This window comes from Dasypus novemcinctus, chromosome 15 (assembly GCF_030445035.2).
Source record: "Dasypus novemcinctus isolate mDasNov1 chromosome 15, mDasNov1.1.hap2, whole genome shotgun sequence".
Classification (NCBI taxonomy): Eukaryota; Metazoa; Chordata; class Mammalia; order Cingulata; family Dasypodidae; genus Dasypus; species Dasypus novemcinctus.
The window spans coordinates 4,617,641-4,639,636 of NC_080687.1; the positions used below are offsets into that span (position 1 = coordinate 4,617,641).

At 39.4% G+C, this 21,996-nt stretch overlaps 1 protein-coding gene across 6 annotated transcripts in view; it reads right to left on the minus strand.

The window, feature by feature from the left end:
- Nucleotides 1-21,996, minus strand: part of NBEA (neurobeachin) — a 579,373-nt gene that overhangs the window by 407,051 nt on the left and 150,326 nt on the right. For all 6 annotated transcript variants that reach the window (XM_071208160.1, XM_071208159.1, XM_071208158.1 and 3 more), the window contains exons 17-19: nucleotides 19,579-19,671; nucleotides 14,935-15,043; nucleotides 101-182 (exon numbers count right to left, since the gene is read on the minus strand). In XM_071208160.1, the coding sequence (XP_071064261.1) occupies nucleotides 101-182; nucleotides 14,935-15,043; nucleotides 19,579-19,671 (284 nt within the window). The remainder of the gene's footprint in view (nucleotides 1-100; nucleotides 183-14,934; nucleotides 15,044-19,578; nucleotides 19,672-21,996) is intronic.

Sequence of the window (21,996 nt, forward strand, 5' to 3'; positions counted from 1 at the left end):
ATAAACAGCATAATGATTTCTGTGGCCAGGAAAACGTGATTTAATTGCACATGTGGCCACACCACTGTCACATTACAACATAAAAATGCCATTTGCTCACTTGGATTCTGAATTTTCACTGTAGAATCTGGTTCTGGATGTGGTTTGTGTACGACCTGAGTACATACTTGTTCTGTCAAGATCTGAAAGACAAAGAAACTGAATTTCATTTAGAAAATAATTTAAATTACCTGCAAAATACAAATATACAAAGAATCTAAAATCTGTCAATTCTCTCCCAAACAAAAGAAACATCTCCCGTAGAGAGTCTTCCTACTGAATTCCACTTATTTCTAAACTTTCCAACCCTTTATTCCTCAACTTTCATTTATTATGGATAAAGTCTAAAGCAGGACCAATATTTATAGAAGATAAAATTCCTGATTTTTTTTCTGTGTGAAACAACTTTTCAGTGTACCTCCTTAAAATAACTGTGTTGTGAGATGTAAACATTTGACTTATAACATCATAAATTTTTAAAAATTAGAGAATAAGTAAACAACAAAGTAATGTCTGAGCCTGGTTCCCTACTTACAAAATAAATTGTGACAAGGGAAAAATAATCATAAAAACATTACTCCCATTTGCAAACAAGTTTTAAAATTTTTCTTTAAAATAAAAAAAAGGTAAAACTGGACCAGAAAAAAACAGAACAGAATGTGAAATTAATTTCTGAATAAGAATATATAAAATTTCCTGTCTACCTGTGAGATTCTATAACTCTGAGAAAAAAGTTTGTTTTTTAACTTGTGGTGGAGTAAACCACCAATTTAAAATAATTTTTGCTCATTAATTGTTACGTCCTTTCTGTAAAAAGTTAAGAGTAAAAATATACATTTTGCTTTTTAAAAAATTATTTATTAGCGAAGTTGCAGGTTTAGAGAAAAATCATGCAGAAATTCAGAGCCCCATTTAAACCCTTCCAGTTTCCTGTTATTAACCTTTTACATTAGTGTGATAACTTTGTGACAATTCATGAAGTAATATTATTAGTGAGAGCTTAGACTCTGTCCTTTGCTGCCTGGTTTACTTCCGACGATATGATGTCTTCAAGGTTTATACCCCTATTTTTGCATATAACAGACCTTCATTCTTTTTTATGGCTGAACGATTGTCCACTGTTATGTATATTTGTTTATCCATTCCATTTTTTTTTTTTAAAGATTTATTTTTATTTATTTAATTCCCCTCCCCTCCCCTCCCCCGGTTGTCTGTTTTCTGTGTCTTTTTGCTGCGTCTTGTTTTTTGTCCGCTTCTGTTGTCGTCAGCGGCGCGGGAAGTGTGGGCGGCGCCATTCCTGGGCAGGCTGCTCCCTCCTTCGCGCTGGGCGGCTCTCCTTACAGGTGCACTCCTTGCGCGTGGGGCTCCCCTACGCGGGGGACACCCCTGTGTGGCACAGCACTCCTTGCGCGCATCAGCACTGCGCATGGGCCAGCTCCACACGGGTCAAGGAGGCCCGGGGCTTGAACCGCGGACCTCCCATGTGGTAGACGGATGCCCTAACCACTGGGCCAAAGTCCGTTTCCCCTATCCATTCCATTTTTGATCAGCACTTGGGTCGCTTCCATCTTCTAGCAACTGTGAACCATGCCACTACGAACAGTGGTGTACAGATGTCTGGCCAACTCTCTGCTTCCAATTCTTTGGGGTTTATACCTAGTTGAGCAATTGCCAGGTCATACATTAATTCTATGCTTAACTTTCTGCAGAACCGCTGAACTGTTCTTCACAGTGGCTAGGTCATTTTGCATTCTCACCAAAAATGAATGAGTTTTCCCACTTCTCCACATTCTCTCCCACACTTGCTATTTTCTGTCTCTGTATGTGTTCAAGAATAGCCATTGTAGCAGGTGTTAAATGTACCTCTTGTGATTTCATCTTTTATGTCCCTAATGGCTAATGATATTGAGCATCTTTTTATGTGCTTACTAGCCATCTGCCATTTGTATATACTTTTCGGAGAAATGTCTATTCAAGTCTTTTGTCCATTTTTTAATTGGGTTTTTTGCCCATTTCTTGCTGAATTTTAAGATTTCCTTACACATTCTGGATAATAAACTGATATCAGATACGTGCTTTCAAAACACTTTCCCCCATTTATAGGTTGTCTTTTTACTTTCTTGATGAAGTCCTTTCATGCACAAAACTTTTTTTAATTTTGATGAAGTCCCATTTGTCCATTTCTCCTCTTTCGCCTGTGCTTTTACTGTAGTCTGAGATACCCTTGCCTAACACAAGGCCCGAAAGTTGCTTCCTGATATTTTCTCCTAGGAGCTTCATAGTTTGGTTCTTACACTTAGGTGTTTAATCTACACTGAGTTAATTTTTGTGTGATAGGGGTCCACTTTCATGCTTTTGCATATGGATATCCAGCTTTCCCAGCACCATTTGTTGAAGACTATTTTCCCCATTGAGTGGGCTTGGTACTCTTGTCAAAAAGCAACTGGCCATAGATGTGAGGGTTTGCTTGTAAACTCTATTGGTCTATGTATCTACCCTTGTGCAGACACCATGCCATTTTGACTACTGAGGCTAAGAAACATATTTTAACAGCAGGACGTGTGACTCCTCCAATGTTTTTCTTCTTTGTCAAGATGGTGTTGGTTATTCAGGGCCTCTTACCCTTCTATACAAATTTGATGATTGCCTTTTCCATTTAAGCAAAGGCGGCTGTGGGAATTTTGAATGGGACTGCATGGAACCTATAAATCATGTTGGGTAGAACTGACAGCTTAATATTTTATCTTGAAATAAATAAACAGAAAATGTCCTTCCATTTATTTAGGTCTTCCTTGATTGCAGTTAGCAATGCTTCGTAGTCCCCCACATACAAGTCCTTTATATCCAGGGCTCATTTTCAATAAAGCATACTTTATTGATAATACATGACAAGGCAGGGCCCTCTGACCCTTTCTTTAGAGGGTCTGGGATGGAAGTTGTGGAGGATACTCAGTGTTGGGGGACTGAGTGTTCAGGGAACCATCTGACACCTGCTTTACCACCTTCCTGATGTCATTGTAGTTGGCCACTTTCTCCAGATGGTAGGTCAGATCCACAAAGGACACACTGGGGTGGAGATGCAGAAGACCATGCCAGTGAACTTCCCATACAGCTCTGGGATGGCTGTGCTCACCACCCTTGCAGTGCCGGCAGATGCAGGGATGACTTTCTGGGCAGACCCACAGCCATCATGCCACATTTTCCTGGAGGGACCATCCACAGGCTTCTGGGTGACAGTAATGGCATGGACAGTGGTCACAAGTCCCTCCACGATGCTGAAGTTGACACAGATGACCCTGGCTGGGGGGGGAGGGGGCAGGCAGTTGGTGGTACAGGAAGCATTGCTGACGATCTTTTGGGGGCTGTCATATTTATCATGGTTTCACGCCCATCACAAACATGGGGGCATTGGCCAAAGGGGCAGAGATGATGACTTGCTTGGGGCCACCCTTTGAGCAGCCCCAGCCTTCTCCAGGGTCATAAAAACACAGTGGACTCCACCACACAACATACTCAGCACCAGCATCACCCCATTTGATGTTGGTGTCATCATGCTCCTGGAAGATAGCGACAGGATTCTCACTGATGACAAGCTTCCCATTCTCAGCCTTTGCCGGGGCCTTTGAACTTGCCATGGGTGGAATCATACTGGACCATGTGGACTATGTAGCTGAGGTCGATGAAGAGGTAACTGATGGCAACAACCTACACTTTGTCAAAGTTCAGTACAACGAAATCTGGTTACTCTGACTTTCACCATCATGTCTCAGGGATGCAGCTGGCACTGCCTGAAAAGTTACAGCTGTCTGCCAAACAGGGAGGAGCAGAAAGTCCATCCAGTGTTAAATTTATTCCTATTTGATTCTTCAGGTTGCTATTTTAAATGGAATTTTTCTTCCGTCAGTGTGGGTACCTCCAAATGTTTCTAAGAGTTTATCCAGTTCATTTGAGTTGTAGACTTCTTGGTATACAATTATTCAAAGTATCCTATTAAAGTTATTTTAATATTTGTGGGGACAATAGTTACCACCTCCCTTTCCCCTTTATTTCTGATTTTAGTTATCTGTACCCTCTCTATTCTTGTTGTCAATCAATCTAAAGGCTTATCTATTTTACTGATCTTTTCTAAGAACCAATTCTGGTTTCACTGATTCTCTTTTTTTTCCCTCTAATTCATTTATCTCCCTTCTAATCTTTGTTACTTCCTTCCTACAAATGCCTTTGGGATTATTTTGTTCTTCTTTTCCGAGATCCTCCAGTTAGAGGTTAGATCCCAGATTGGAGATCCTGCTTCTTTAGTAATGTAGGTATTTAGAGCTATAAATTTCCATCTCAGCATTGCCTTTGCTGCATCCTGTAAGTTTTAGTATATTGGGCAATCATTTTCATTTGCTTTATGAGATTTCCTAATTTCCCTTGTGACTTATTCTTTGACCCACTGGTTTTTTTTAGAGTGTACTGTTCATTCTAGTTCTCCCTGTTACTGAGTTCTAGATTCATTCCATGTGGTTAGAAAATATACATTGTATGATTTCAATACTTTTGAAATTATTAAGTCTTGTTTTGTTTTGTGACCTAATATATGGTCTATCCTGAAGAACAACCCATGTGCAACAGAAAAATGAGTATTCTCCTGCTGTAGGGTGAAGTGTTCTGTTATGCCTTATTGGTTTATAATATTTTTACAAGTTTTCTGTTTCTTTACTGATCTTGTCTTGATGTTCTATGCATTATTAAGAGTGGTGTACTAAAGTCTCCTATGTTTAATGTAAAACCATCTATTTCTCCCTTCACATCTGTGAATATCTGCATTATATATTTTGGGGCTCAACTATCAGGTGCATAAATATTTGTGAATATTAGGTCTTTTAGTTGAATTGACCCCTTTATTAGTATACAGCGACCTTCTGTGTCCCTCATAACTGTTTCTGATTAAAAGTCTATTGTACCTGATATTAGTACAACTACTTCAGCTCCCTTTTGGTTACTATTTTCATGGTATATATTTTTTCATCCTTATACTTTCAAAGACACTTTTTGTGACTTTGAATTTAAGGTCAGTCTCTTACAAACAGCATGTAGTTGCATTATGCTTTTTTAATTCATTCTATTAGTCTCTGTCTTTTGTCTGGACAGTTTAATCCATTTACACTTAAAATAGAGACAGATATTACGGAACTTTCTTCTGTCACTTTGCTATTTGTTCTAAGTCTTACACCTTTCTGTCACTCCATTCTTCTTTTAAGGCCTGCTTTCATATTTATCTTGTGTGTGTGTGTGTACCATTTTGAGTCACTTCTCATTTCTTTCTGTAATTATTTTTCATATATTTTCTTTATGGTTATCATGGGGCTTAAATTTAACATCCTAAATCTACAATGTCAAGTTTGATTTGATATCAACTTAATCGATAGCACATACACACACTGTTCCTAAAACCCTATGTTCACCTACCTTTTTGTTTTACTTGTTACAAATGAGATCTTTATACATTATATACCCAAAATCAAAGATTGCTCATTATTTTTATGCATTTGCACTTTAGAACTGTAAAGTAGTTGAATAACAGACCAAAAAAATACAAAGCAATAGTACCAGCACTTATAATTACCCATAAAGGTTACTGTCATCAGAGGTCTTTATTCTTCATGCTGCTTAGATCCATGGTCTAGTGTTCTTTCCTATGAGTCTGAAGAACTCCTTTTAGCATGGTTTTTAAGTAAGGTCTAATGATGACAAATTCCCTCAGCTTTTTTGTTTATTTGGCGTTTCATCTCTCCCATATTTTTGGAAGATGGTCTAGTTGAAGAAAAAATTCTTCATTGGCAGTTGTTTTCTTTCAGCACTTCAAAATAGTTATACCATTGCCTTCTCACCTCTATGCTTTCAGATGAAAACTCAGCACTTAATCTTAGGGACTCCCTGTGCATAATGTGCTGCTGGTCTCTTGCAGCTTTCTTTATCCTTGGCATTCAACAATTTGATTACTATGTGTCTGGGCATGGTTCTCTCCAAGTTTATCCTGCTGGGGGCTCACTGGGATTCTTGAAAATGCAAAATCATGTCTTTTTTTAAATTTGGGAAGTTTTCTGTAATGATTTCTTTGAATATTCTTTCCGCCCCTTCCTCTCTTTCTTCTCCTTCTTAGACTCCCATAATGCATATTTCAGTATGCTTGATGCCCCATGTCTCTTGATTTTTACTTCTTCCTCTCTTTTACTCTTTCCTCTCTACCTCTCAGCCTGAATAATTTCAATTTTCTTATCTTTGAATGTATTGATTCCTTCTTCTGCCAGGTCCAATCAGTCATTGAAACCCTGTAGGGATTTATCATTTCACTCACTGTGACCTTCCAATTCTAGTACTTCTGTTTTATTCCTTTTTAAAATTTTTATTTTATTCAGAGTCTCAAGTTGTTCATTCACTATTTTCCTGGTATCCTTTAGTTCTTTTTCTGTGTTTTCCTTACCTCCTTGCACAAATTTAGGATCACTTTTTTAAGTATTTTTCCAATATGGCCAAAGTCTAGTCATCTTCCTTGATGATTTCTGGATTATCATCTTGTTCCTTTGGATACGGCATCATTTCCCATTGCTTTGTCTGTCTTGTAATCTTTTGTTGCACATGGGACATTTTAATATTTTAATATGTTAACACTAGGATTTAGTTCCTGAGTTGTCTGATCCTTAAGTCTGAATTCAGCTATTGATATAATGAGATTTCCTTAAATGACAACAGCAAACAAAAACAAACTATGCAACGCAAAAAGGACCACCTTTTTCAGTCCTTGCAAACTGGTTGTGTTGGCTGGTGCTCTCCTTCAGTGTTTAGCCCTCCTATCAATAAGATCAGCACAAGGTGAATGTGAATTATGGGGGCCTCTCCATCTAGTATGAGCCTGAATCTTGTCTTTAGGATTGTGTTTGCTCATGGCATTCAGAAATGTCCCATTTCCAGGCATTCAATGCATCCTCTACTCCCTATGAAATAGATTTTCTCCCCTTCCCAAGTCCTCTATTGCCTGACAAGGTAGGTAATTCTCTGCCTGGGGTCAATCTGACTTAGTCATTTCTTTAACTGCTTTACCTGTCAGCAAGCCCTTTCTTTCTTTTGGGCAAGCTCCAGGAAGAAAAGCTTGAGATAAGCTTCCTGATTCAGTCTTTCAGGCTGCCACCCTATAGCTTGGCAGTGATACTCAGGCATCGATTATGCAAATAGGAGTTACTCTGCTCCCTCAGGAACAGGGTCAAGGACCCATCATGGGAGGGCAGACTGGCTTCAGACTGCACCAGGGAAGGGGTGGAGAAGGGGTGGAGAAGGGGCTAGCAAAGATACCATGAGCTACTTCTATTGTTTCTTAAAGCCGTGTTGTCTTGATTTGGTACTAGCCCAGGTACTGAAACCCTTTAACTGTCTACAGAATTTTGCAGAAAATGGCTCTGCAAGTTTTTGCTAGTTTTTTCAAAGATTCTATGGAGAATAGCACCCTGGAGATCTTACACCACCATCTTGGTCAACCATTACCCAGTTGCCTATCTTTTTCTTTTAATCAGTTGATTATTTCTAAAAACTTTGGCTCTTCAGTTTATAAGATCCCATCTGGCTACCTCTGTGTACATTATGCATTTACCTGAATTATAGGAATATTAAGTAAAGAAATGTAGCAAGTCTAAAGTGAAAATAATATCACAATACTTACTAAAATAATGAATAAGATAATGTTGAGATGTACAAGTGTATGAAACAAGTGTACTGTCTTTAGAGGGTATATTATAAAATCTAATACATAATTCTTAAGTGTATTAGGGAATGTTATAAATCATTCACAAAGGAATATATAATTATCCATAATGTAGAGACGAAGTAACAGAGTAAAAGTATATGAAATTTAAAACAAATTTTGCAGGGAAGCGGTTGTGGCTCAACTGATAGAGCATCCGCCTACCATATGGGAGATCCAGGGTTTGGTACTCAGGGCCTCCTGACCCATGTGGTGAGCTTGTCCATGTGCAGTGCTGCCATGCGCAAGGAGTGCTGTGCCACGCAGGGGTGTTCCCCGCTTAGGGGTGCACCATGCGCAAGGAGTGTACACCGCAAGGAGAGCCACCTCATGTGAAAAGAAACACAGCCCACCCAGGAGTGGCACTGCACACACAGAGAGCTGATGCAGCAAGATGACACAACAAAAAAAGTGACACAGTTTCCCAGTGCCACATGACAAGAATGCAAGCGGACAGAGAAGAACACACAGCCAATGGACACAGAGAGCATACAACGGGGGAATGGGAGAGAAATAAATAAAAAAATAAATCTTTAAAAATAAATCAAATTTTGCAAATATGTGATTCTCAGAAAGTATCTTTATAAAAAAGAGGCATCCCTTATATATTAGCTTACTTCATAATATATAAACTACAGAATGAATTATCTCAGAAAATAGAGAGACATGGTCATTTTATTGATTTTTTTTTCGTTTTCTTAATAATTAAGACAAACTTCACATTTTTATAACCCATACAATGTTTTTGACATTTCCTGTTAAAAAAGTCTAACTTCATTTTTTAATATTTATTGAGCGATTACTATATTATAGGCATCTTATCAGACTTACAGTTTTAACATCATTCTCACAGCTCTTTAACCTAATAGGACTTATATTTTAGCTGGTACAACTTTAGTAATGGAAGAAAGAAAGGAATCAGCTCTATTTATAGGCTGAAAGAATGTACTGTCAAAGACCTTTGGATAGAAAACAGGCTTAGAATGGGAAAGAAAATATTTCAGAAAAGAAATAGCATGACTGAAAGTACATGTGTTTGCAAATGGCAATTCTAATATGGCTGGAAAATGAGGCACACATGACTAAGTTCCAGAAGGCTGGGGTCAGACTCATGGGGTCATTCTTATTTTAATTTCATTCTATAAACAGTATGGAGTAAACCAACATTAAGCAAGAGAGTAACAAGGAGATCTGTGTTTATTAGCCAAAATCAGTGACTGTTAATAGGCTAGAAGAGAGCAAGTCTAAAGGTGATGAAGTTCAAAGACACATTCAGCAGTCTACATGAGATGAGAACCTGAACTTCCAAGGGAGAGTGAGAGAACTCAGGAGCAACATAAGAAACCCTCTCCAGTGAGAGTGGACAGAATGCTGTAATTACTGGATGCAGGGTGCAAGGCAGAAAATGAACTGATGATGACCCTTTACTTGGGCAAAATGAATGTACTTGTGACAGTTTGAAATTCTCTTATGAATCCCAGAAGGTTTGTTTTTAATCTATTTCCATGGATGTGGTACCCTTGGATTGCTTTGGATTCATTTTAGATCACTTGATTAGACTGCTTATGATTGGACTACATCAGTGAGATGTGACTCAGGTTGAGTGTCCGCCCATTTGCTGGGTCTGATATAAACAGAGGCAGAGAGAGAAAGGAGCTGCCATATTTGATCCTGCAAGACAGAAAGGACTCCAGCTGTTCAAGGAGAGAAGCCCCAGGAGCAGGCGTTCTTAACAAGGAGTCCACGAGCTTGAATTGAAATTCAAATAAACATTATTCTTGTGGTGATGTTAGTGTGGGTGTAATACATTTATTAAATAATACAAAGGTAGTGTGGACTTAGTAAGGGGTCCGTGTTTTCATCTGACTGGCAAAGGAGTCCGTGGAACAAAAAGGTTAAGAACTTCTGCCCAAGAGACTCAAAGAGGGAGGCCCAGGGAGAGATGAGCAACACGCCTGATAGCTTGCAGCTGAACTCGGGAAGAAAGCCGAGCAGCCAAGACTGAGAGAGGAAAACTGGAAAGAGACAAGCCCCATGCCTGGCTGCTCACAGCTGAGCTGAGGGAAACGGTATACTCTGGAAGAGAATGCAGAGACCTGGGCAGAGACTGGGCGCCATCTTACTTCACCACGTGGCAGGACCCCAGGATCACCAGTAGCCGATGACGGTAAGAAAGCATCTCTGATGGTGCCTTGATTTGGACATTTCATGGCCTCGAAACTGTAAGCTTTTACCCCAAATAAAATTCCCAGTATAAAAGCCAACCCATTTCTGGTACTTTGCATTGGCAGCCCCGTGGCAAACTAAGACAGTACTGCAGTGCTGAGATAGGGAGTAAATCAAGCATCCCTTACAATCAGGAAAAATGTACACGCAACAACTCCAGGAACTGCAATTCTCCTATGGAATCTTGGCCTATGGTGTGCATGCACTCAGAGTTATGCAATCCTCAATGTGGTAACTTTGCACAGGAAAGGGATCAGAACTGGGGATAAGCACTTCTTCGTTTTGGCCAGCCATCTAGGAAACTGGTAGTAACCAATACAAACACAGCAAGCCCAGAAGAGAGGTGAGGACCAATAGACCTTTAACTCATTGGCACAGAGGTAGTAAAAAGGTCTTGGAACAGAACAGCCACCCACTGAGACCACAAGGAAATCTGCTCCAAGGATGGAAAGCTGTGGCAGTCCACAAGGAGCAGCTTTCTGGGGGATGCCCTGGACCCTGCTGTGCAGGGACAGTTTCACAGGCTGTCTGCTGAGACCCAAGCTGGGCAATCTGCCATTTCAGACGGGAGACAAAGCTCCCAAAGAGCTAACCTGTGCAAGACCTAGAACCTGCAAGGGGCGCCTTGAAAGCTAGATGTCATCATTCCACCCTTGCATTTCATCCTAACAGTTCTGCAATAAGTTGTAAAATCCAGAGCCTTCTACTCCTTATACTTCTGTTCTTCTCCTCACATTGCTTTATACTTGTATTCTAATTATCTTCCTCCTGTTGCCCTCCCTAAAATCCAAACTCACTTTGCCTGTAGCTCATTATTTTGAAGGAATAAAAAGAAAACACTTTCCACAATACCCAAACTTTTCTTAAAATGCTCTATGTTTTTTATCATCTGAAAACTGGGCTCAAATGAGATTATTCTAGTAAAATTAGGATTCAAGGCAGGCAGATAAAATAAGAAATGTATTTTCAGAAAACAGTACCCAAGGGTTTTTTTGTGCACAAAGATAGGCAGTACAGCTAGAGACTAATCTAGGAACTGAATAACACAGTAAACCAAAGGTGAATGAGAATTGTGGTTGATGGTACAGATGAAAGAGTGTCCTTTGTAAGCTAGAGCAAATGTACATCACTACTGCAGGGTGGTGGGAATGTGGAAAAGTATGAGGAAAAAATACAGCTGGACTGACCTATGGACTGTAGTTAGCAGTAATAATATATAATCTTCTTGCATCAATGCCAAAGATGTACTGTGTTGATAATGGGGCAGTATGGAAAATGTGTGCCAAATGTACACTATGGATGTGGTAACAATCAGATGATATTATCTATAACAAATGTTCCACCATAGTATGGTGTGTTGATGGAGAGGTTTTGTATGGGAATTCTGCACATGTGCATGATTGTTTTATAAGTTTACAACTTGTCATAAAAAATATATTTAAAAAATAATAATAGGGTGGGTTGGGGGGAAAATACACCATGTGTAAGATAAAGATATAATTTGTAGTAAGATTTTGACAATATTCTTTCATAATTTGTAACAAACATCTCACAACAATGCAAGGTATTGGTAGTGGGGTGATATACGGGACCCCTGTATGATGTTATGCATGTCTGCTTTGTAAGTTCACAACTTTTACTATACACTTACTGTTTATGTCTGTTCATATATAAAAGATATAAAGAAAATAATAGTAATAGGGTGGGTTAGGGAAAAAATACTTTGGTTAGTAGTAACATTTTGATAATGCTCTTTAATCATTAGCTAAAAATGTTTAACAACAATGCAAGCTTTGGTGGTAGGGTGAGTTATGAAGAGTCCTGTATGATGTTATATATGTTTGTTTTGTAAGTTCACAACTATTACTACATACTTATTGTTTATGTATGTTTATGTATGACTGATATACCTCAATAATTTTTTAAAAAGAGTATAATTTATATTTTATGGCCCAAATTATTAAATAAGAAATTTCTCAAAATTAGTTTTTCTTTAAAATTTGCCATTAATTGCAAACTTGTAATTTAAGGAGCTCAAACAATTTAAACTGCAATTTGCAATTTAGTTTCAGTCAAAACATATAAGAACATTAAATAGAGATATATACCACACATAATGACTTCAAAACACTTTAGTAAAAGACTATATAATCTATTCTGAAACATCATTACCAACACCATAGGTTTGACTCACTTGTCTTTTGTTTCTTTTGATTTTTACCTCCCTATGTTCAGAGCAATGTTTGTTTGATACACTGACGAGTTAACCTAACTTTGTCAAACAAAACTGAAGACCATCTCAGACAAAAAGTTCTCAAACTCTCTATCATCAACCAACAGATTTTTGTGAGAGTAAAAGAACAGGCTGCAATCGTAGGCTGCTGGTCTCAAGCTGCGTTTTCCTCTTTTCATTAAATTTCACTAGGTTAGTCAGAATTTTAAGTTCATAACCTTTCAAACAAGTTTTAAGGTCTGTAACCTGGTATCACCCTTCAAACTTGGCGGGGCAGAATCAGAAACCCACCATCCTGTCGGGGTTCGTCAGCGGCGTGGACGCTTAGCTGGGAGGACTTTCTACTCTGCTAGGTCTTCGCCGGTGCCGGTCAGGCAAATCACAACTACCTCTGTCTTCTGATTTGGTGTACACTTGCATTAACTTTTCTTTTTGGAGTATCATTATGAACTCATAGTCCTTAAAATTTTATTTTAATTGACCATGATTATTACTTTAAAAACATATTTACCAACAAATTGTTCAGAGAGAGACCCTGTATATTGGCCCTTCATCATTTCAGGACCTTCCCAATATTCAATATCAGAGGACCCAAAACTATCCTGACTTTTCCCACCTATTTCCCTGGGACATGGAATCAGCAACAGCCTGGCTTCATTCGGTGCAGAGCTTCATTAGAGAGCAAAATCTGGGCACTCACAGGCTGTGTAAGTCCAGCTGGTAGGTCAGCGTGCTGCTGAGGCTGCAGCTGCGCTTTTCGGAAGGCTAGTAAAATACGCAGATGCATGCACACCCAACACGGACGTCTACCTAATGTAGGGGAGGAGGCCAGTTTAAGATGAGGGCCTACGGGATCGCGGTGGACCAAGAATCCTGGGGCTGCTGCCCCTATGAGAGAAAGAGGAGGGAGATCTGGACGCAGACACAGGGAGTCACACGAGGATGGCGCTGCGTGGCGATGGAGGCAAACACTGGAGTGACGCTTGTACATGACAAGCAGGGCAGGGGTGGCCTGCACCACCACGCGGCGGGAGAGGCCTGGGCGGACAGGGCCCTCAAGCCTCCAGTGAGCACGGCCTCATGGCACTGATTTCAGACTTCTAGCCTCGGAAGTGTGAGCGAGCCTAACTCTGTTACCAAGCATCTCTGTGGTAATTGTTCGGCAGCCCTAAGAAACCAACACAAGTTCTAAAGAAAAGAAAATTGCAATTCTCAATGCACCTTTTGACACACAGTGCACAAAATGCTGCTGCACTGTGAGTGTGGCACGGTGGGGCCGCCGGCGTGCGCGGGACCGTCTGCACAGCCACTCAACGTGCCCTTGGCGCAAAAGCAGCGCAGGCAACACATGCACAGATGAGTGCGCAATAAAGCTTTATTCATGGAGGCTGAAATGTTTTAGTGTCATGGAATATTATTTTGTTTCTAATTGTTTTCACCCACTTAAAAACAGAAAAACCATTCTAAGATCCCAGGTCACAGACAAGCAGGTGAAGGTAATCCTTGGCCTAAAGAAGAGAACGAGGATGCTGAAGATCAGTTACAGGGAAGTGGAGAGGAGGTTACCAGATGAGAACACTCCTAATATTTTAGTATTTAGAAATAAAAACAGCTTTTCCTTTTTTGAGAGGCAGTACACCCATTTCACAGACAATACTGAGCCCAGCACTGTGAACGTCTGTTAGAAAGGATGAAGAAGTGATTTCTAAATTGAGATGGGAGATCCAAAGCTGCTTTCCAGATAGCATTTTACAAGTCAGTCTTATCTACACACGTTCTCCAGTATCAACTCTAACTTCACATTGGGAGTGACCGAATAGGTCACTTTATTTTACACATGATTATTTGTGTAAGAACCATGCTTCTCATATAATCCAAGGAAAGCCATTTCCAATAATGTTCAAATTATGACTGAATAAAGGTATTATATAACTTTATATAAGTAGAGTGTTACAAATATGAAATTACAGTCTCTAAAAATGAAAAAACCAGTTCTAAAATCAATTCTGCAATTCTGTAACATCAAAACTTAATTGTACTTACAGTAGGAGATCTTATGACCAAGAACCACTCTGCCCAGCCCGCCAGGCAGCCCCCACCACTGGGACAGCAGGCAGAGCCCACCGCGTGCTCACAGACCAGTGGGGTCCACACACACAAGTGCCCATCAAACGGCTTGTACATGAACTAAAGGCTACTGTGTTTCTTCCCAAACCTACCGATCCCAGGTGTAAACACATTTTAAATATTTCAATGGTTACTATATGAAAAGTAAAAGACTCACTGATCGATTGTATAGAATGAAGTAGAACACTCTGTAAAAACTCTCAAATGAGTAATTAAAAACTACCACTATTAAATTGGGTAAGGATAAGAAAACTGTAAAAGAATGAAAAATATAAAATTTGCTAAAGATATCATTTACATTGATGCTAGAGTTTTAAAATCTTGTTACATATTAGAGAGAGAGAAACTAGAACAGTCAATATATAAACGATGTGGTTTATGAAACAAAGACTGCAATGTAAATCAGCCAATCCATACACAAAGGAAAAGCCTTGGACCAAGGTCAAAAGGCTGGAAAAAACCACCGTCCGTGGATCTGCGTTAGCTAACCATAGAGCATGGGCGCACACGCGTGTCCATCATTTTTTACCTCGTACAATGTGTTGTAGGTGGTGACAGTCACGGTGCTCGTATGCAGCATCAGCCTTTCTCCAAGAAGCGTGAAAAGACTGTGGGTATGCATAATTTCAACCTTTCTCCTGGAGAGAAGGGGGAAAGACATGAAGCACACTGGATATTCCGATCACATGACACTTGGACAAGAAAGCACATTCTATAAGCAGTTCAGAATCCTATCAGCGACTTTTGGCCATCATTACAAACCTCCATCTAGAAAAAGGAAATGGCAGTTTATAGCACAGCAGCCATCTATGTTCCAAGACAACTTTTAAACACTCCTCAAAATATCTGTGAACACCAAAAAGTCAAAACATGCAAATTATAAACCATCATAAATTTCTCATAACTATTTAGAAGTTATTTTTATTGGGTTAAAATTTTCTTCTCTAAAACAGAGACTATGCCCAAGTTCATTCCTATAAAACAGTCTGTGACTAACCTTAAGGTCAAGAACCTAAAACCAGGGTCAAAAGTGAGTACTCTACTTGGTGATGGGCTCACAGCACAGAATAACTCTGCACAGGTGAAGGGCATTATTGCTTGCATTTGTGGTCTGCCAAAGGTTTAAAACGACAGCTCCTTTCCCTGCCGCCCACCCCAGCAGGAGGGGCTGATGTGGGCACCCGAGCACCCACACCAGTGCGGGGGTGGGCTCCAGGCCTCTCCTGGCACCTGGGATTCAGCACCTGGCTGGTCTTCCTGGCTCCCAAACCTCAGGGTTTCACTTCTTTCTTTGAGTGTCTATTTTTCCCTACTTGGACGTGGCACCTGTGACATACACTGGCGAGGTAAATCACCAAGCTCTAGCTCCTCTCTTCCTGGGGCCACAGCTTACTCCATTTCCAGGCTCTTTTGACAATCAGACCAACGAGCTTTGACTTATCTTTAGGTCACACCAATTTTTCACTCCTGTCTTTCCTTTTTATTTATCTATAGGGATGGATTTTCCTTTATGTACTTCTTTGGCTGTAGTTCATAGAATTTTAAAAGTTGTTCTCTAAAAATTCTTCAATTTCAGTGTGTATTTTCTTTTTGACCCAAAGGTTGCTCTTAATAAATTTTAAATTTCTAGGTAGAAAATCCTTTTGTTTTCTGATTTTCTTATTTTTTAATTTTATTGCATGTTATTCAGAGAATCTTGTCAGAAATGTTTTGTTTCTACTTTTTGTACTCTTCTTCTCATGTGTATTATAATTTAACAATTTTTCATGAGTGTCCCATGGGTATCTAAACTTATAGTCCCTAATTACATGGTACAGCTTCAATGTGTATCGGTCAGAACAAACAGATTTACCTTATTAGATTGTTTTTCCCCTTTATTTTGTGGATTTTGATAAGGAAATCAAAGTTGAAAATTCTTAGTTATTATCTGTTTACTTAACAGTAATTGCTGTTTTATGAATGTTTCATGCTAAAACATTATGAAGTATCCTGTCTGGTTTACAGCTTTTTGACCTGAATTCTTATCAAGATTCCTGCTGGCTTCTCATTTCTATTTGTGTGACATGGAAACCTTTGCTGATCCTTTTATTTGCAGTCTTTCTAAATCCCTTTGTTTTTGGTATTTTCTTGCACACAAAGCTGGGGTTTATTATTCTGACCAATTCTGATTTTCTTTTTCTTATAATAGGTTATTTACATTTCTTTTTATAAGAGGACTGCCTGGTCTTATATATGCCGTACCTTGTTTAGCTTTCTGAATGTTACAGAGGTTTTAGACATTCGCCACGTGGTCTGCTCCATGTTTCATTTGTGGAGTTGGTTTCTGCAGGCTTGACGACTGTGCTGAAGGGGCTATAACTAATGGTAGAGTGGCCTTCCTCGGCTCTGAGGCTCTGGCTCCCTCCTCTCCACAGGGATAAAATCAGCCCTTAACAGTTAACTTTTCTCCTTGTCTAGATCATCAAGGTTAGTCCACAGGCCTGTACTTCTAGGACTTCACTAGTATAATAAGCACACGATATCCTGACTCCTCGCATTCACCCTGCCTTGCTGCCTGACTCAGTCCTCTTCCGGTTTATTTTAACTGCATCACTCCCACATTATTATGGGACATCAAAATTCCAGTCCTGGCCTGGCACGCTAATCCAAACACTTGCTGCGCTGCTGCGGTCTTTGTCTGGCCATTAACAGTGATTTGAGGTTGCCTAGCAGTCCTTCTGCCGTAGCTCCTTCAGTCATTTCCTAGTCGGCTGAACTTGGTCCCACCCCAGTTTTCTCAGGAATTTTCAGGAAACAATTCCATGTATAGGGGAAAACCGTCGGGCAGCAGGTCTTCTACCCGCAGCATCTTTCACCTCAGTATCTTATGGCTGTTGCGTGACTGTTTTCTGGACTGAAATTTGCTGATGTCTAAAGCATAATGTTTTTCCCTTATTTGAGCACTGTGGTGCAAAGGACACTTGACTTAAACTTAAAATCCAATACCATACCTCTGTGGTGACCATTCAGGGTCAGTTTCCTAGGCACACAGTATGTCCTTCTAACACGGGCAGGAAAATTGTAAGACTTCATTGATTTATAGCTTTATATACCTGTTTAGGCCCATTGTTTTGCTTTACTTTTTGGGAAACTATGCCACTGTTGGAACTTTTTTGCCTCTTCTATCAATTTTTCTCTAAACCTTCTAAACTCTTATATTTTCATCCAGTCATTATTTGCTGTGTTTTCATTTTTATCTTGTTTACCTTACTATGTTATCCACAGAGTTTATCTTCCTTTAACCTTACCTCAATTTTATTTTCATTTGTGTGATAGCTTTTCTCTTCAAATTTATTTCCAAAAGTTTTGTTAGCTCACAAGACAAGTCTTCTATGTTTATCCTACCATTTGTTCTAAATTTTTAAATTTCTGTTTAATAGTTGTCCTTCCTCAAAAGCAAACCATTTACTTCTCTTTTCTTTAATTTATGGCAAAAACTGCCATCACAATTGCCCTGTGCTCCACAGGAGTCCTTTTCCGGTGAGAGCGTTACAACTCCTGGTGATTTTTGCTTCTCTTTTCCTTGCTTCCCATTCATGGGGTATACAGGTACTAAAGCTGTGCCAATGCTTTGTCAAGGTAGAAAAATTCCCTTATCAGCCACTGGTCTGTGTACACGCAGGGCAAGCACAGCCATTCTGCTGCCACAGTCCAAAACATCTGTCTCTCTCTGATGCCTCGGAGGAAGGCCTGCTTCCTACTGACAGGGCTCATCAGCATGTCTCCTTTTTTGCTGCTTTTCTGAAGCCAGTTGAACTCCAGAAGGAGCCTCTATCAGCCGTGCTGTAGCCATACCTACTACAGCAGCAGACGATCTACCTCCACACTTTAACAGGCACCTTTGATTTTCACTGACACTGCGAAAGATGTGCTATCGTTGAACACTACCACCATGTTTCTTGTGCTTTTTCTTTCCTTTATCCTTACAAATTTTACCCAACTTTAGTAGCTTTAAGCAGCTGTTACTCATATTTTAGAGTCGTGGGTTGTACCCATCTTCTAACTTTGCTAACAATTCTGTTTGTGGGAGTTACTATTTTATACTCCTTATGTTTCTTACTTTGACTTTCACAGGAGAAGAGGAAGAAAGAGGATGGTTGAAATACCACGTTTCTATAGGAAATTTCCTGCTGCTGGTTTTAATTGGGTGCTGTTGCTCAGCTGCCTCCTCTTTTTTTCTTCACCAGAGTTAAAAGGGCATTCCTTAGCTCTGGGCATCCTCCACTCCGCCGGCTCGTGCATGCTTACAGCTCCCCCTACCTGTGCAGCCTGTTCTGCCATCTTGCCTCTGTGGGACTCCTCTCTACACCCAAATGTCTCTATTCACCCTAACAAGACTACTGATTCGGTGCCACAGTGAAAATAATTCCTTATCATCTGGACTGACTGGCAAGTTAGAACGTCTCATCCTGGACACTGCAGTTTCCATCAGTGTAACCAGGAAACACTTTGTAATTTATACACCAGAAACAATGGGCAACCGCGACCTTCTGGGAGGAAGCCCCATCCAGCAAGGCTGAAATGACAGGGGTTCCAGTGTGAAGGAAATGGGACTGAAGCAAGCATATTCATGCAATGGACACATGGCACAAAGAAAATCATTATATCAGCATTTGTTGTTTATGGGGAAAGCATTTAAAGTATCCGAGTTATGGACTTTGGGAAGAAAAGAGGTATTCTAGGATCTTCAAATCACAAACATAATCAACAAGCCTCATTGTTAAAAATGAAAATAAATAAAAAGTAGAATGCTAACTTAGCAAATGAGCAAAAGATTAGTTCTTAGAGACACCTCAATATACAGGTATTCCCTGTGTCAAAGGTTTTACCAAAATCTATATTCATATGAGCTTTATTTTATTTTGATAAAATATTTTGTTACATCCTCAAACTGAAAAATACTTTGTTTTCACGAAGCAAGCAGAAATAAATTACATCATTTAAACCACGACTTTATTCCATAATCTACTATTAATAAAACATTCTATTATAAATCATTACACCTTTTAACACAAGGAGCTATTATTTTCCATTGTTCTATTCCAGTCAAATTTCATGTTAATTGGATTCAAACTAATTAACACATAATTTCAGTATCTATTTCTACAATTTGTTATGAAAACCATTCACTTACTTGTGACCCAAATGCTTCAAAAAGTATCCCAGAACCTTCAGAGCTTGAACCCAAATACTTTCACTTTTAGAAGCCAATAATTTGTAGATCACCCTAAAATATATAAGCAATATATGAATGATCTATTAAGTGTTTACTAATCAAACATAAACATTATATATTTTCAAATAAAATAAAAATATACAGTGTCTCTCAGAATTATTACAATTCTTTGTGTTAATTTAAAAAGAGCATGTTTTATTACTTTTTCTTTAAACTTGGCCTTCAAGTGTATAAGCCAAAAGGGCAATGCAATGAGTATTCATAAATATTACCTCTCAGCACAAACACAAACTTTCAGTTTTAAGACAGTGATTACGGGAAACGGACTTTGGCCCAGTGGTTAGGGCGTCCGTCTACCATATGGGAGGTCCGCGGTTCAAGCCCCGGGCCTCCTTGACCCATGTGGAGCTGGCCATGCGCAGTGCTGATGCGCGCAAGGAGTGCCGTGCCACGCAAGGGTGTCCCCCGCGTGGGGGAGCCCCACGCGCAAGGAGTGCGCCCGTGAGGAGAGCTGCCCAGCGTGAAAAGAAAGTGCAGCCTGCCCAGGAATGGCGCCGCCCACACTTCCTGTGCCGCTGACGACAACAGAAGCGGACAAAGAAACAAGACGCAGCAAATAGACACCAAGAACAGACAACCAGGGGAGGGGGGTTAGGATTAAATAAATAAATAAATCTTTAAAAAAAAAAAAAAAAAGACAGTGATTAGGCCACATACACTCTTCTCTGAAACCTTTCCCTAACATTTGTACTTGATAATCTTTTTGTCTTGCTTATGGCTGATTGGACACTTTTCCAATTACTTCTCTTCTCTGAGAATTTGGAATTGGGTATGAGAAACAGCATACACTGTTTACTGAGCTCTTGATCAGGACGTTACTTAGAACAGAAACCAGACGGCCACGTTTAAGAGAAGCTGAGAAAGCCAGTCTACACAAAGAGGAACGAAGCAACCACACAGAAAGCAGCAGAGAAAACACACTTGTCTCCTGGTAACTTTCCAATATCCGGTTCCTATCTTCAAGAGATTTTTACAACAAAATATTACTGTTTTTATTTAAGCTAGATTGAGAGGTTTTCTGTTATTTGGAGCAAGAAAGCTCTACTAACACAAAATCTAACCAACAGAGTCACTTCAAATACTGCATGCCAAGCCTATCCATTATATTCCTGGGGACCTTAGAAATTTTATTCTCTCTTTTTCCAAAGGAGAGCAAATATTTTTCTTTAAAGAAAATGAAGCAATGGTGCTATATTCTTTTGCAAATAATTCCAGAATTCTAGAAGGTTCCTTCTGGGTGTGAGCGTGGCTATAAAATTAGCGTATGCTTTATTGTATTAAATATCTTTTTTAAATAGAAATGTCAACTATATTTTGAAGATGACATAATCCAAGCTGCACAAAAGCAGCAGCACAATGTTCACATCGCTTCACAACATATACAGAGGAACAGCACCTCGGAGTTCTCAATTTTACTCTTTACAGTAGCCTATACTGGTAAAAAAAGAAAAAAATATTGCTGACATTGCTTCACTTAAAAAAATATATCTATTGAACAAATTATATGAGGTAAATACAAGAATGACTATTTCCCCTGGAAGATCATTCTTTTTCAAAAGCCCCTTATCCTAAATACATTTATGTTCACATTGAAATCTATTTCCATAACTCTTAGTGGCCAGAATTAGAAATGAAAAAAGACAAATACGAGACTAGGACTGCTACACATGTAAAAGAGAAATATTCAGGGAAATCATAACAAAGAACAGTCACAGCAGAAACGCTCTTGAGGCACAAAGGAGACGCTGGCTATCTGGCTCCGGCCAGAGGCTCCCACAGAATCCCAACCCACCCACGCAACTTTGAGTTGGAGGAAAAATAGGCATAAGGCTCCACTGGGGGTCAACAGAAGCTAAAATAAATACTTAAAGCATGAGCAACTCTAGGACAATCATAAATAGACTGCACAGGGATTTCTTCACAATCAGGCAACTGTTTCTTATAAAGGACAAAAGCACAGGGCTGGGATACAGTATCAATAATCAATTTTCTGACAAAGCAGTTCAGGAATGTTTACCTGTAATAGAACAAGAGCATTACAGAGCCTCAGTTCACAGCTGCAGCTCACTACAGTCAACCAAGAAGTGGTCTCAACTATGTATGACAGGGAGTTGTCTATTCTTTATTGTTGGATATAAAATCATCAAATTTCTTTAGTTACTCAGTTTAGTGTTGTATCCTCACAAAGAGCTTCCTTAAGTCAGTTAAACTATCACCAGAATTAAATTTCTTTGTCCAATTCTTAGTATATATGAATTACAGTCAGAATTTTCCCCAAAAAAAGATTTCATATACATCTCTTATCCCTTAGTGTCT